Source organism: Pygocentrus nattereri, chromosome 18, assembly GCF_015220715.1.
Source record: "Pygocentrus nattereri isolate fPygNat1 chromosome 18, fPygNat1.pri, whole genome shotgun sequence".
Taxonomy (NCBI): Eukaryota; Metazoa; Chordata; class Actinopteri; order Characiformes; family Serrasalmidae; genus Pygocentrus; species Pygocentrus nattereri.
In genome coordinates this window covers 15,958,890-15,975,233 of record NC_051228.1, presented here as the reverse complement: position 1 = coordinate 15,975,233, position 16,344 = coordinate 15,958,890, and the positions used below count along the sequence as shown (strand labels likewise).

General features: G+C 38.9%; 2 protein-coding genes across 2 annotated transcripts; both read left to right on the top strand.

Annotated features, from left to right (window-relative positions):
• The first annotated feature begins 865 nt into the window (after positions 1–865).
• Positions 866–4,672, top strand: elovl7b (ELOVL fatty acid elongase 7b). The gene is made up of 8 exons (XM_017693576.2): positions 866–908; positions 1,723–1,805; positions 2,133–2,323; positions 2,823–2,903; positions 2,990–3,046; positions 3,151–3,256; positions 3,343–3,479; positions 3,580–4,672. Exons 2-8 carry the CDS (start codon positions 1,742–1,744, stop codon positions 3,802–3,804), a joined length of 861 nt encoding a protein of 286 aa, XP_017549065.1. The 5' UTR covers positions 866–908; positions 1,723–1,741; the 3' UTR covers positions 3,805–4,672.
• A 157-nt stretch (positions 4,673–4,829) lies between these two features.
• depdc1b (DEP domain containing 1B) lies at positions 4,830–11,504 on the top strand. The gene is made up of 11 exons (XM_017693577.2): positions 4,830–5,019; positions 6,747–7,012; positions 7,126–7,267; positions 7,352–7,479; positions 7,575–7,705; positions 7,824–7,871; positions 7,958–8,098; positions 9,112–9,278; positions 9,472–9,648; positions 10,745–10,936; positions 11,194–11,504. The coding sequence occupies exons 1-11, from the start codon at positions 4,972–4,974 to the stop codon at positions 11,356–11,358; spliced, it is 1,605 nt and encodes a 534-aa protein (XP_017549066.2). The 5' UTR covers positions 4,830–4,971; the 3' UTR covers positions 11,359–11,504.
• Positions 11,505–16,344: the final 4,840 nt, after the last annotated feature.

The following is a 16,344-nucleotide window of genomic DNA, read 5'->3' as shown; positions in this document are numbered from 1 at the left end:
AGAAAACAGGCCTGGACTTTGACGTTTCCACCTCAGTACCCTTTACACAGTCTGGTAGGAATTCTTCTTCAGGCTTTCTCCACACCAAGAGTAAACAATCAGCCTGAAGTTGGGCTAAAAGTGGTTTTCTCTGAAAAACTTTGCTGAAACCAAATCCTAAGAGCATTGAAAGTGTTGTTTGGTGGTGTCCATTAGCCAGCAATGGTATTTTGTGTTTTCCTGATGGATTGATATCACCGTGTAAATGATTTTATTGGTTTACTAGGTGTTCTGGGACTGATTCTATATGCACACGATGCTTTCTTGGTGGAATCTGAATGTGTCTTACAGGAAAGTAGTAGTGTCTAAAGCCAGCCAACTCACATTAGAGAGCAAAACCCTCAGGGTTCAACAAGGAAGGAATTTCATTCAAGTTAATCGAAAGTTAAATGGTTAGGGCCCTCTCACTTTCAGTGAAGATCTGCTTATTTTCTACACCTACAGTCTAAGAAAATGAATGAAAATGTCTTTTTTTTACCTAAGTACGTTAGCCGGATAGCATTCAACGCTAGCCATAGCAATAGCTAAAAATGAGCCATTTTAGTGCGACAAGAACATTTTCACCTCATAACACAGCACTATTATTATCTATTATCTATATTAACTATTAACCATTCTTCTCCTTCTTACTGTTATTATTACATAGATATAAGACACATCATTCTACTGTTAAATTCAATTTTAACCACTCGCAAATATGCCTACAGCACTTCTTCACATAGCTGAGGGAGTTTCGGTTGAAGTTTCTTCAGCTACGCCCTTGCGAGGCTGTGGGTGGAGTCCTGCGCTCAGGTGCCGATAAGTAGGCTGAGCAGCTTTCCGCTCAGCAAGAAGACGAAGAGGCTGCGAGTTCAGCAGGGCAGGAGCAGGTGAGCCGTGCTGGTTTGTTGGGTCTTGAACTTTAAAGCTGGTTTTTCCTCCTCGTATTTTACGTTTATCGCATTCCTTTGCTGTTGAGAGGCTAATAGCGTTCATCACGCGAGCCTAACGCAGACAGACTGAGTTTTGTGTTATTTCTTAGCAGAAGGACACTTGGAAATGAGGCTGAATGTGGCTTCTTATTCGTCAGTGTTAGCTTCTTGTCCCAATTTTCCCGTTCCACCTTAAGTGGTGCAGCAGTTACATGTAAGTGAATGAAGCCTAATAAGGTGGCTGAGTTTCGCTGCTTGGTTGGAATACAGTCAGCCAGTATGTCTAGATTAATTTATCCAGAAATTCAGAGTATTTGGGTTGTTATGTGATGTCCGCAGAAGGTTTTCTAAGGTTTAATGAATGAACTCTTCATTCACATCCTCTGTAGTGGCAAGTGTGACGGAACAGGTAGCTTAGCTAGAAAAGTCTTGTGTACACTAGGTGTAGCTCATCTGTATCTGGGTGGCTTTTCAAGTACTTAATGTCTAACATGCTCCGTCGTTCTCTTGGTTGTAGGCTGTATGTGGACAGATCTGTGGTTTGGGCACCTGTTTTTGGAGCTAAAGCTCTCATTTTCTGTCATGGTTTTGCTACTAGGCTCTAGTAATAACAGAATTTGTGAAATTTCTTGGATATTTCTATGTGGGCTTTGTGGTTTGGTGTTAAGTTTGTTCCTGTTGGAACTGGTCTGACATGAAGTTGAATGTCCAGTTCTGAAGGAACTTTCTTTGACATTATTTGTGTACTGAATTAAGTTTCTTCTGTTTTCAGGAGGGGAATAAGTTAGAAAATGGCCTTTAACACACTGACCTCAAGTGCTGCCTTGCTTTATGATGAGTGGATGAATAAAGCAGGTGAGTGAGTGGTGGGTAACATGGGACGAGGGGAGACATTTTCTTGATCTATAAGGATCACTATATTTTGTTTATCTATTCCATGGTGCCACAGTTTTTTTTTTTTTTTTTTTTTTTTTTTTTTAAATATCAAACTATTAATACAGTGACTTGTATGGACTATAATACATTAAATCTAATTAAACAGGACTAATTATACATAATATGCTCATCCATCATAATGATAAATGTGTTGTAATTGCCTACCCTTATTTTGGTGGCTGCTAAGGGCTTCTTCAATAAGAATGTGCTTCATGGTGGCTTTTTTTTTCTTCCCCTTGTGCATAGACCCACGAGTTGAGGACTGGCCCTTAATGTCCTCCCCATTTCCTCAAACAGTGATCATCCTGTCCTACATCTACTTCGTCTCAACACTGGGGCCCCGTCTAATGGAAAACCGCAAACCCTTTGACCTGAAGCGGCCCATGATCATCTACAACTTCAGCATAGTCGCATTCTCGCTCTACATGATTTATGAGGTAAGGAACCAGTGTGCTAGATGTTAAAGTTTCAGGCTCTGATTTTTAGAACAATGAGGTGAATGTCACTTGCTAAACTGAGAGAAGGGGCTGAATGTGTGTTGCTCCTTTTTATTTACTTAACTAGAATTACAATGAGGGCTAGAGTTACATTGCTTGATATTTGATGGTCTTGGTCATGCCTCAGTGTACTACAGCCTTGGGGCCACCAACTCTCTTCTGCTCTGTTATGACCTAGGCCTGAAGTAGATGGTCATGACTGTAATCCTGTCTGACTGCAAGAAACAGTTGTCAATAATGTATGATGTTGTAATGGCTTGCTTTTCATTGTGACCAAAACTATATGGGTGGGGTAAGAACGTGAGCTATTGAGGCATCATGACTGCAAAGGTGTGGAAGGGTGTGTACCATTTAAGCTGATGTAAACCAAAATGGCTTTCTTTCTTTTTTTTTTTTTTTATTTTTTTCTTTTTTTTTTTTTTTTTTTTCCCTTCTCCAGTTTCTCATGTCTGGCTGGGCCAATGGATACTCATACAGGTGTGATCTTGTGGACTATTCCAGCTCTCCTCAGGCTATGAGGGTAAGACTGTGACAGGATTCTGATAGTTATGCATATATTAATCTACTTGGCTCCTTGTGTAACACCACTTATGGTTTCTGTTACAGATGGCATGGACTTGCTGGCTATACTACTTCTCTAAGTTCATTGAGATGTTGGATACTGTAAGTACTGGGTTCACAGACTGAGTGCTTGTTTCAAAAATCTTCAGTTTACGTTATAAGGGTGTGGTAATCTTGCTTAACATGAGTCTTCCTTACCTTGATAGATTTTCTTTGTGCTGAGGAAAAAGAACAGCCAAGTCACTTTTCTCCACGTGTACCATCACTCCATTATGCCCTTCACCTGGTGGTTTGGGGTCAAGTTTGCTCCAGGTAAATTAATAAACAGTATGTGTATCTTTTTTATAATTCCTTTTACACTATTTAGAGAATCTAACTGGAACATCCTGTCTTACCAGGTGGTCTAGGAACCTTCCATGCTCTGCTGAATTGCTGCGTCCATGTTGTCATGTACTCCTACTATGCCCTTTCTGCTATGGGACCAGCCTATCAGAAGTACCTCTGGTGGAAGAAGTACATGACCACCATTCAGCTGGTAAGCAGTATTGCACGCCCCCACACACATACACCCTTCTTTTTGGATAGGCGTGTCAAGATACTGACAGACATCTTATTTTTGTCCTGCCCCCCCCCAGATTCAGTTTATCATGGTGACCGCCCACATTGGTCAGTTCTTCTTCATGAAGGACTGTCCTTACCAGTTCCCTGTGTTCCTGTACATCATTGGCCTCTATGGACTGATCTTCCTGGTTCTCTTCCTTAACTTCTACTACCATGCGTACACCAAGGGAAAGAGGCTGCCCAAAATCTTTCAGAATGGAATGTGCCGTCAGAATGGTGTGCACAAGAAGGCCGAGTAAGAACACCATGGTCACCCAGAAGTGAAGATCCTGCAGCTTTTAAGTTGGGCTATTTCTTGAGTCATTTCAGAGAATTTCACCCACCATGTTTTATGTTAAAACTTTGTGGAATGCCACCTTCTCACTGGATGTACATTGTCAAACTAGCACAATTGTGGGTTTTTTTTTTTTTTTTTTTTTTTTTTTTTGGTTTTTTTCCCCCCAACGATGGTCTGGTTTGTACAGTCTTCACTTGGGTTCTGAAATGTTTATGGGGTGTACAATATTTGTTTTAATATCCCCCGTTTTGTACATAGTTATTTAAATCCCAGCATTTGGATTCTGAACCGGCTGCTGGTTGAAATGAAAACATGGATTGTGAGAGCAGAAGTATCAGACGTTTTTAATGCTATTGGTCTCTGAGGGGGCAGTGAAGGTTGTTTTTATTCATAGGCTGACCAAAAAAAAAAACCTGAAGCCCTTTCACCAAGAAGAGCATGACTGACTACCTGATTAGCTTGAGTCCTTGCGTTTGAGTGACCGAAGTGAAAGCTGGGGTTCTTTTTGAGACGTCTTATTTTTCAATGTTTGTTGTAAGTTTATGTAGTCTAAGGCGTGTTGTTTGTGTGTGGTTTTTTTTGTTTGTTTTTTGTTTTTGTTTTTTTAACAAAAAAAAATCTGACTGAGGTGTGTTAAGTTCTTCAAAGAACCAAACTTGCCAATGAATTGAATGATCGTGGCCTCTGGGGTTACATTTTTCCCTAGTCATGTGACCTTTTGTACTGTAACGCGTTTTGCATTTGTATACACTGCTTTATTTATATGTATTATTGTGTGATGGAAAAACTGCCTTTTTACTGAACAAAATAAATTGTTAATGTCCATGGTCCCCTGAGTTTATTGACGTTTTGCTGTTGAATTTAGAGCGGTCTCGGAAATCTCAGTACCACCATATTTGGTTTGGTGGCGCAGCTTCATCACGTGACTTTATCGTCCAATCGGGTCGCTCTAAAGAAAATACCCACTTTCAAAACTAACCAGTTCGCGGTGAGGGTGAGTGGCATCGGGTAAGCGGCGATATAGCCCGCGTGGTTAGATATGTACATTTTACGTGTGTTTGGAGTTTAAAATGAACCCTTTCATTGCGGTATGACGAGACTAGGCAGTTAAAACTGTTATAAGAGAAGAATGGATGGAAATATGATCGGCCCGGGTCCCTACAGGGCAACAAAGTTGGTAAGTTTGCCAAGTAGAGCTGGCTAACGCCACACCGAGCAAATATGTTGGAGCTTCAGGCTTGTTTTTGCCCAACTAGCAGCGAGATTTCGTTTTGTTTTAGCGGAGTATTTGATTCAAGCAGTACTTTATATGATTCATTTTAAGCCACGAGGAAGGTGGCTAATGCTAGCAGCGTTAACATTGGTTTAATCATGAGTGTTTGATAGTAAGAGTCGTAACGAGCTGTTGGGTCACTTCTTTTCTGTGCTGTGCCGAAAACACTGAACCTTGCTGGTACTGCTTGGTGAAATGCTAACACTGACCATTTATATCGATACGAAACTAACTGTGTGCATACCTTAATTTTGAAACTGTAACGCGGTGTAACTACATAACTTCACAGCAAATACGTGCAGTAGTGGCGACAGCAAATCTGATTTTGATAAGATAGCTAGGTAAAGTAACTGGCTACATTTCAGAGACGTTAACTCACTCTGGGACACTCCATGTTCACTACTGCATATTTCAGTCGTTGAAATAAACACTGTTAGAGGTAGAGAAACGTAGTGATTGAGGTTTTCTTTACAGTCTTGGTGATTAGGAGATCGTAATGTCTACAACGCAAATATAACGCTAGCGATTTTATTTGCTATCCAAACAGAGTTTTTTCCTACACGTTTTGTCGAAGTATTTATATATATTGTTGAAAATTGTGAGATGGAAATCTAAAAATACGTTTTCTTGGGGTATTATTCTGTCTTTCGACGTACTAACTCTTTCTGTGCGTATTTTTTGAAAAACGTTTTTGCCCCAAACGTTATCTGAAACCTGTCGGGGTCTCAGGCAGCGTCTTCATTATCACTTAATGCGACAAGATTCTGGGAAGTAGCTTTGAATTTTTCATCCGTCTGGTTCTCATCACCCCCACTGTGAAAAATTCTGACTTTAAATTTTAAGCATTTAGAGCATTTCACATCGAAACTACTCAATGACATAGGTTTCATATTAACATTTGAACTTCAAAATCAGTGGTTTTTCCCTTTAATAAGGACACATGGACTCAAGCCTACTTTGGCAAGTGGTTAAAGGGTAACTCGACTGATTTTTCAATATTCCTGCTTAATTAAATGGTTAACGTGTCAAGAAAGTCATTCAGAGTAGTTTGGTGTGAAATGCTTTGTTTTAATGAAACTTACAGAATCGGAATTAGTCACAGTGGCGGTGATGGGAACCAGACGTCTGAAGAGTTTACCACCTCTAAAAGCTCACAGAAAACTTTTACCTGAAGTGGTTATAAATATACTGCCTGACGTATGATATATTGTTTTACTATAGTTTCTTGATAAAGTTTGTTGGTCTAAAACATATTTTAATCAGTATTAAAATACTTTAAAAAGTTTATTTTACTCCGTTAATGATGGAAGGATACATGAAGGGTGTTCTAAGGCAAACTAGTCCCCAAAGAATTATTTATATATTCAACATGTATAGGAACTGTTTGTAAGGCCAGAGTAGCCAGACATAAAAATTTGCACTGTGCACTCCGTTGAGTCTTGTGGCCACAAAGATTGAAAAATGTTTATTGTGTATACATTGTCCACTTTACTTGAAGTAGGTAGCAAATCCTGCTTTGTGGCAAGATATGTAACAACCCTTCCTCCTGCAAAATGGCCAGTGGTTGTAGCAAATTTAGCAATTTTTTTGGAATGCCTGCTATCAGTACTGTCTTTTTTTTGTTTCTTCAGTGGAATGAAACGGTCAAGCTTTTCCGTGGAGGAATGCCGCTACGAAGACACTGGGCGCATTTTCGGTGTTATGATAACAGTTTCACGGGGTCTGAAGGCATTGATTATCTGCACGAACTACTAAAGCGGAACCAGAATTTTGGGCCTGAGGTGACCCGTTATCAGTCTCTCCAGTTGCTGAGGAAGTTTCTTAAGAACCATGTTATTGAAGATGTTAAAGGACGTTTTGGTAATGAGGACTTTGATGACAATGGACGTTTGTACAGGTGTTGTGATGTCATTTTAACAGTTTATTTATTAATGATGTATCTTCACTTCTGTAATGATTGAAGTGCTTTATAACAAACAGAATTAATAATGCTCTTTTTTATGTTTTCAGATTTCCACCACAGTCACCTCTCAAGCCCCTTCCTCAGCGTGTGCCTATATCACAAAGACATTTTATTCCTCCAATCCCACGCTGGGATGACTGTGAAGTGATGCAAGGGCCCGAAAAGATACCCATGAAGCCTCTTGTTTTGGTGAGGGATATACAAATGCATGAAACCCAGATGTTATGTGAGAAAATGTATTTTCCCTATAAGTCATGTTTTTGTTCTTGTTAGAATTCAGAGTCTTGGAACAAAAGGCATAGTATTGCTATAGGGGAAGTGCCCGAATGCAAGCTGATTCGGAGAAAAGAGATCACACCAAAGCATGTGGACCAGATATGGACATCGATGACATTAGCCCAGTAAGTGCTGAATCAGAACATGTCAGTACATGAATTTTATTCATACATTCAGTGTGTCTTATGTTGTTCTCGTGAATAACTTTGTTCTCGGTTAGCTTACAGAGTGTTTTGGGGCTCCAGTCTTTAGATGGGGTTCTCGATGCCAAACTCCTGAGCCCAAAACACATTGTTCATAATGTATTCAGAGTCAACAAACAAGGCATTGTCATTCTGAAGAACAAGTCAGGTGAGTAAGCTGCTGACTTCATATTAATCTAAACTAGAAAATGAATGCAAGTGCGTACCACGTAACATCGTGGTATCCATAATGGTTTCATATTGGTGGAGTTTCTTCTATTTTACAGATGATTTACCCCACTGGGTATTATCTGCAATGAAATGCCTGGCAAACTGTGAGTATGACAATATCATGTGTTTGCAATTACTAATGTATAATATCATTTATAGTTTAAAAAAACGGTTGTTTATGCTCTTTCAGGGCCAAATGGAAGTGACAGCAAGCAGCCGATGTATCCTGGATTTGAGCGAGATGTCTTTAGAACGGTTGCAGAACATTTTCAGAGATTAAAAGAGCCGCTGTTGACATTCCACCTGTATGAAATTTTTGTCAGCATCTTGGGTAAGAAACAGAGTACAAGGAAGCTGTTGCTTACAGTGGTGGTAAAGGGAAGGATGTTCAGATGTACTGTAGTTTTAGGCAACAAGACAGAATGGTACAACTTATTTAAACAGTGCTTTAAAAATGGTCAAATTTACTTCATAAAGAAAATGCTTTGGTCAGTATTCGCAAAATGACAAGATTATGTATGAAATAAGGTCATTGTATTAGCAAGGTGCCCTTATGTTAAAGTGATGGACATATTGATCCAAATCTTTATTCCCAGATCATGGAACCTATCAGGCAGTGACCTACTTAAAGGCAAGAATTATATGGTTGATGTTGTAGAAATTGTTTGGCAAAAAATCTAATTTACATGATTTTCCACTTACCTCAAATGCAGGCGATCAGCCCAGACATGTGGTGTCCACATTTTCTTGTTTAGTTTAGAACTGGAGCTGGAACTGCTAGGCTAACACTGCTAACACACATTGGAAGTCAATAGCCATGCCAACCATTTCTATAAACATGTCTAAAACATCTGCCAACCATATCCAGAACTTTATTCAGGTCACACTGACAAGTTGATGTGGTTTAGAATAATGTAAGACTTACTATGAAGTTTAAAAAGAAATAAAAATAATGATGCAACTTAAGTCTCTTGCAGTAAGTAAGCCTTTAGGTAAGGTAATGTAAGGTGCCAGTAATGCTGTACCTGCATAATGACATTTTGGGGTAACAGGAAAATCATGTTAGATTTTTTGCCAAACAGTTCTTTTAAATGGAAAAAATGTCTATGATTAGACTAATGGCACTAAAGCATGTAGTATTAAGTTCTGATGTAGGTGGCCTTCCAGTAAAATTGTTACCAATATCTCTATTTCAGATATGAAATTCAACACACATGAATGTTATTTCTTACATTTCTAACCATGTATAAAGGAAACTGGGCTGTATTGTGTTTTTGAACATACACTATTGAATACACTGGTTTGCAGATACATTTTTTTTCTTCTATCCCTCCCTCTCCTCAGGACTTCTTCCAAGAGAGCAGATTGCGGTCGAAGCGTTGCAGGTGTGCTGCCTCCTCCTGCCGCCAGCCAACCGCCGCAAGCTGCAGCTGCTAATGCGCCTGATGGCTAAAGCTTGCCATAACCATGCTCTCCCTCCACTCAATGATGCCATAGGAACTCGTACCCTTGTACTTCATTCTCTTATTTCTTTATAGTAAAATTTGAAGTATTTGTGTATTGTCTTTTTTTTTCCAGATACCGGAGGTACTTGTTGACTATTTATTTGATTATGTATTTGTTGACAACTTATTTGCAGTTTTAATAGAACTGTTCCCTTTCATGCTCTTCTTTTTTCGTTTCTTTTTTTCTGCTTTTTGACAGATGGTCCAGACCTTCTCCCGCTGCATTTTATGTTCTGCAGATGAAGTGGATCTGGATGAGCTGTTGGCTACCAAGCTGGTTAACGTCATGTTGGACAACCATGAGAATGTCCTGAAGGTCCCTGCTGAGCTGCATAGATCTGTGGAAGAGCATTTGTCCCATCTGCGAAGGGCTCAGGTTAGTTACACTCACAAGCACATGCACAAATATCAAGACTACATTTTAAACTCAGAAGCATTGTGGCACCATTTAGACAAAATGTATTGTGATTCTGTTGCTGCACATTACAATTGTGATGTACCTTACAGTATTTCAAAAACACAATTGTGAACTCTTTGATGTGGAAAAGCTTCACAATTTTAATGAAAATTCCGATTTGTTGGTTCATATGAATGCCTTGTTTAATCAATAAACCCACTAAACACTCAAGTAACATTGTGATTGGTTATGATGCTCACAGCACTATATAATTGTGTCTGTGATTGCACAAAGAGCTCATTCAGCACAGAGCATTTTGCAGGATGTGAGATGTCAGTAGTGCACAAGGTAGTATTAGTTCTTTATTTCTTCGTCCTTTCATAAGTTCTAGACAGTCTATAAAGCAGCCGCCTATCTTTTCACTAATTTATATGTTATCATTTATGTTTATATTACAAAATCGTTGTTCCATGCTGGTATGCGCCCAATGGCAGCATGCCTCCATGCAAGCATTGGCATGGTGACAGCATCACAGGGAAAATGAATGCTTTATTAGAGGAGAGCTTTGGTAGTGTTGATTGTTTATTTAAAAAGGAAAAAGCAGGAGGATGCATGGGATAGATCTGATTCCACCACCTCAGGCAATAGTAAAAGTTGGGAAAGTTTAATTCCTGACAATGTTCCACTGCCTGAAGTATTGCATACACTTTAAAGTTGTTTTGCTCACATTAAAAAAAACCCTCAACAATCTTGCTCCTCCTTACACTGCATATTCTGCAAAAAAAGTGAGAATCCTACCTCTGAGAAGCTTTGCAAACCAGAGAGGTCGGGCAGATATTTATGGGCGGTGTTATGGGTGGAATGTTTAATATCACATCACATGAAATAAACAGCGTTGGCTGAAGCAATGAGCTGCATTTTTTTTGTCTACACTGTGTAGCAAAATTGCACTTATTTGTTGCTGAACCAGTTAATTGATTATGGAAACCATTAGTTTCAGTTCTAATTTTAACTAAAAAAGTCCAGCTTTAGGAAGATTTTTTTTCTCTATTGAACATTGTCTTGTTTTTAACAGATAAAGTATGCAGGTGCAGACACAGACTCGGCTGTGGACTCCCCACCCCACACTTACTGCAGGCAAATCAGCAGAGAGGAGTTTGAAGAGCAGAGGGTCACAGCCTCACAGAGAGCTGTTGTGGAACTACTGGAAGGCATTATTCAAGACAAGTTGATGTCACTAAAGGACAAGAAGAAGAAGTTAAAACAGGTGAGCGATAGTGATTTGCGAGTGTGGCTTTTTGGTGCCTATGACACATGCTGCACGTGTGTTTCACTTAATTACATTATTATCATGAGTGTTTTAAATATCATTCAGACCCCACTGGTTTATGATTGTAATCAGAATTTTTTCGTGTACCTCATGGTTTATTTTGTCATTGTGTTACATGACGTTAAACAAGAACCACTTTAATACCCTTGGTTTATCTTGGCTATATTTAAATTTTCAATCTTTTTCTGCCTCAGTTCCAGAGATCCTATCCCGACATCTACTGTAAACGCTTTCCTACGCCTGAGAGCGAAGCCGCAGTGCTTCCAGAGAGGCCTCAGCGGCTCAAACCTCAACTGATGTTTCTAACACTAAAGAAGCCTCTGCAACCCTTCCAGAGAAGCTGGAGTTTTCGTGCTTGAAAATATGGTTCTTCATAAACACACCAAGTGTTGTAAGAAACTGTCTACAGACTTAAGAGCTGATATGATCAGCCTGTCATCTTTAAAATGTAATGGTTTGTTTCAGGCATGTGACATATAAACCTACTGTGGGTGATGACCAGCCATTTGCAGGTTTGTTTGTTTGTTTGTTTATTTTTTCCTGACTTTTGGTAAAATCCAGTAAGTGTTACAAGCTGGACATTAAGACAAAATTCAGTTGATTAGCATCTGAGTACTGAAGCTCCTGGCTAATGCAGGCATATTCCATTTTGGAATAGACTTGAGGGTGGCGGAGAGGACAATGGATTTGAAATTCATTCATTTGACACAACGTGATGTGATCGTACTTTCTGTCGCAGTGAAAGCCCTATATGTCTGTGTTTTTCAGACAACAGAATACTAAACTTTTCAGTTTAAATACTTGAATCCTGCATAAAACTGTAACATTTTAAGTTGTCTTATTCTAAATTCTACTTTTTCAAGGAGTTCATAAGTATAAACTCACCAGCCACTTTATTAGACATCCTTCCATTGTAGCTCCACCTTGGAGTACCAAGTGTACCTGTAACTGTAGTAACTGTTTGTTTGTCATCCTCTAGCCGTTCATTGGTGGTTAGTTTCTGACCACAGAGCTGCTCTTGGCTGGTTATTTTTTGGGGGGTGGACCTCTCTGATATCTGTAGTTGTATAGTTGTAAATTCTTCAAGGTATATTGGCTTCAAAGTGGCCAGTGAACAAGGAGCGAAAAAGTGAATGGTGAGTGTGTCATTACCTGTATACTAGTTAAGTTTGGGGGAAAATCCTAATTTCTAATAATTTTATTAGAAATTCTATTTATAAACACAAACGCTGTAAAGAAATCATTTTATACTGCAAAGACTTTATATTCACAAAGTTATTTAGAAATTGATCCTTTGTTCTCATTTCATTGAGTTTTGGAACATTTAGGTATCTTTTGTATTGATCTGGTTGTAGATTTTTTTCAGATAAAATGGTACAGTGTTATATTTTTGTTACTCAAATGGTAATAATGCTTTTTGGAATGATTTTAGATGTTTGCCAGACAAAGAGGCTACAACATCATACTGCACTCAAAACATGTCAGATTTTTACAAATTCTGTAAAGGTCATAATACACAAAGCTTCCAGGTTAAGGCTCGGTAGGACTTATCTGCATATTGCAAATACACCTACTTCATTTCACAGCAGAGATTTGATGTGAAATTGCATTGTAAATAGGGCTGGGCAATATGACTAACATTTAATATGATAAATCACTGCTTTTTCTGAGGTTATTGTGGTTATTAGTACTTCAATAACACCATTTTTTGCAGTGCAATTGAATTAAAAAGTATCTACTGAAGTTTTTAAATTGACCTTTATTGGTTCTCAGAAACACTAAACTTTATATTGTGACAATCTTGAAGTATTGATATGTTATATTTTACCATATTACCCACCTCTATTCTATGATGACATAAATAAAAACTTCAAATTGTCCTTAAAGTCAATTTTTAAATAATGAATAGCATGTCTCATTGTGTGTATATGTTTGTCTTTGTGATAAGTAGAAATGCTGGAGTTACTGTTACTGTCTAGAACGCTGCACATGATCATTGCTGGAATTATGTGATAATACATATTGAAAAGAATTGGTATGAAAGCGTCATTTATTTTTATCATTATACAGCAAAAGTTGGACTATATTGAAACTATATTGTACTGTATCTATGAAACCATATTGACAATAGTTATTATTGAAACCTGGAAATAAAATTTTTTTTAAAGATTTTTAAAAAGAATTTTAAACATGTTAAAGTTATGGCAGTTAAACTGGAAGATGCTCCTAACTCTCCAGTGTTCCTAGCCCACTGTTCAAATTGAAATTTGCTAAATTGACCATGCTAAGAATTTTTATTTTTTTTTTATTTTTTGTCTTATTCCTTCCTTATTTCCTGAAATGTTTTATTGGACAAAGATTCTGCCTTTCACTTAATTTGTTACGCTGTAAAACTTTGTATTAAATTAGAATTAAATGCAAATTAGAAGCATTTTCACCAGTGGTCTCAGACGTTTGGACCCCACTCTGTAACAATACCTTGTGATGACCTAGTGATGTCCATCATCCTGAATTATTCACACACAATTAAACTTCATGCTGTTGAATTGGAACAAACATCACAGAACAGTTCACGATCACCTAGATAATCATAATACTATGTTGCATGCGGGAAATGATTTGTTTTCATGGTATTTCTAATTTGAATGTGTTTGAAGCATAACGTGCATCATGAATAATGAGTAGCTTGACCTTTTCCAGTCTAATATCTTTTCCAAGTTAACTGCTAACTGTCTTTGCTGCACTCATACAAAACTCCAGCATACTCCATGCCCTCCTGTCACGGGTTCCTGTGAACCACCATGCTATTGACGTAAGAAACATCATTACTGACTCCAGCAGGGGCCTTGTTCGTTATCCGTTGAAAGGTGGCAGGAACATTTTTCATCTTGAAAGGAGAACTGTGTTGTGATATAATGAATTATGAGTCATAAAGACTGAAATGTCCTTTTCTGGTTTGACAGTGGCACCTGCAACAGGTTTAGGTCTACATGTTTGGTCTGTGCAGTGTGATACCCCTAGACTTATGCTAGCAACAGTTTTGTATTACAATGTTGAGTTTTCAGGTTGCTTTAGACAAGCAGTCTAATCTGCCCCTTGCGTGTGTGGCTGCTATTGCCCTCATTACAAAGCTGAATGTTTCTGTGAAGCTTCTGGTTTTACCATAGATATACAAACATTTTGGTGATGAGCCACTTTTTTAAACCAAATTTTCTTTAATATGCAGTATCTCACAAAAATGAGTACACCCCTCACATTTCTGCAAATGTTTTATTATATATTTTCATGGGACAACAGTATAGAAATGAAACTTGGATACAACGTAAAGTAGTCTTTAGTAGCTTGTATAGCAGTACAGATTTACTGTCCTCTGAAAAAACTCAACACACAGCCATTAATGTCTAAAGTTGTGGCAACACAAGTGAGTACACCTCACAGTGGACATGTCCAAATTGTGCTCAATGTGTCAATATTTTGTGTGATCACCATTATTATCTAGCATTGCCTTAACCTTCTTGGGCATAGAAATCACCAGAGCTGCACAGGCTGCTACTGGAATCCTCTTCCACTCCTCACAAAGCTGGTGGATGTTAGACACCTTGCACTCCTCCTCTTTCCGCTTGAGGATGCCCCATAGGTGCTCAATTGGGTTTAGGTCTGGAGACATACTTAGCCAGTCCATCACCTTTACCTTCAGTAAGGCAGTTGTCATCTTGGAAGTGTGTTTGGGGTCGTTATCAAGTTGGAAAACTGCCATGCGGTGCAGTTGGAATACATGTTTCCCTCAATTAACCACAGCTCCCCAGTGCCGGCTGCACTTATGCAGCTCCAGCTCATGATGCTACCACCACCATGCTTGACTGTAGGCAAACGAAAGTTTATTTGGGACTCTTCACCAGGGCGCCACCACACATGCTGGACACCATCTGAGCCAAACAAGTTTATCTTGGTCCTGTCAGACCACAGGACATGGTTCCAGTAATCCGTATTCTTGGGCTGCTTATCTTCAGCAAACTGTTTCTGGGCTTTTTTGTGTGTCAGCTTCAGAAGAGGCTTGCTTCTGGGACGATGGCAATGCAGACCGAGTTGATGCATTGTGCGGCATATGGTCTGAGCACTGACAGGCTGACCTCCCATTTCTTCAACCTCTGCAGCAATGCTGGCAGCACTCATGAGTTTTTTTTAAGTTCTTTGCCATGAGGTGCTATGTTGAATATCCAGTGGCCAGGATGAGTGAATTGTACCCAAAACACCAAATTTAACAGCCCTGCTCCCCATTCACACCTGGAACCATGTAACACCTACAGCATATGCACATCAAATCATTTAATTTAGCGTAAACATTTGGGGCATTTTTTTTTACCACAGGTAGAATGTTGCTGGTGTCAGAATTGTGCATTTTAGCCATTATAATGAGGCTGTTTTACATGTTGACATCTTGAAAAGTGACAAAGATGCTCCTCCAACTCCCTCTGCTGAATTTTTCAATCAGGTGCAAATGGAATGAAGCCTATTAGTGTTGTAGCAAGTTTATATGCCTCAACATGGCTGAAATGTGGCAGTTATTCAGACCAACTGTTGGCCATGCACTATGGGCCAGTTTCCTGGACAGCCTAGTCATTGATTAAATTTTGACTTTCAATGGAAATGGAAAATCCTGTGTAGTCCAAGCTAATATTTTAAGGCTTAAACCTTCCTGGGAAACCAACCCTGTTGGTTTGTACACACCTGCCCACACAATATTTCTTCTAAAATTAATGGTATTTTTCTCTTTTTTGCTGCAATTACAGCCTCTACTCTTTTGGGACGTTTTTACACTCGATGTTGGAACAATGCTGTGAGAATCTGATTGCATCGCCATTAGGGCATTAATGAGGGCAGTTCTAGATTGCAAACAGGACTCTGGCTCATTGCAGTTCCATCACTCCAGAGAACACAGGAGGGACTTTATGCCCTCTAGCCAGGACACAACATTCAGCACAGTGACCATAGGCTTGTGTGGCTGCTACAGAGCATCTTGTTATATTGGTCAGTGCTTTTCTGTTGAACTTATTTAAGCTATGCAAACATGTTAAATTAGCTGAGTTCTCTAATTAGAAGGCTTGTCTATAAACCTAGTGTAGGACACGTGTGTATTACTATATGGTCAGTCTTTTTACTTGCCAAACAATATGATACATAGTTATGTTGGCTGTAGTTTCAAATAGATATAGCTTATATTGCTCATCTGAGTCTTTCATTTAATGTAAGGGAAGCAAGTTTGAGATTAGAATACATCAAAAGTGGCTAGTGAGAAAGTAAATGAGTAAAGCATGGGCACTCTAACAAAACTAGCAAATGTAGTA

Excerpts from the sequence above, each read along its gene's own strand:
- depdc1b (XM_017693577.2), top strand. The coding sequence starts at position 4,972 with ATGGATGGAAATATGATCGGCCCGGGTCCCTACAGGGCAACAAAGTTG. Across the intron at positions 7,480-7,574 it reads ACATCGATGACATTAGCCCA|CTTACAGAGTGTTTTGGGGC; the intron begins GTAAGTGCTGAA and ends GTTCTCGGTTAG. Across the intron at positions 10,937-11,193 it reads AGAAGAAGAAGTTAAAACAG|TTCCAGAGATCCTATCCCGA; the intron begins GTGAGCGATAGT and ends TTTCTGCCTCAG.
- elovl7b (XM_017693576.2), top strand. The coding sequence starts at position 1,742 with ATGGCCTTTAACACACTGACCTCAAGTGCTGCCTTGCTTTATGATGAG. Across the intron at positions 3,047-3,150 it reads TCATTGAGATGTTGGATACT|ATTTTCTTTGTGCTGAGGAA; the intron begins GTAAGTACTGGG and ends TTACCTTGATAG. Across the intron at positions 3,480-3,579 it reads ACATGACCACCATTCAGCTG|ATTCAGTTTATCATGGTGAC; the intron begins GTAAGCAGTATT and ends GCCCCCCCCCAG.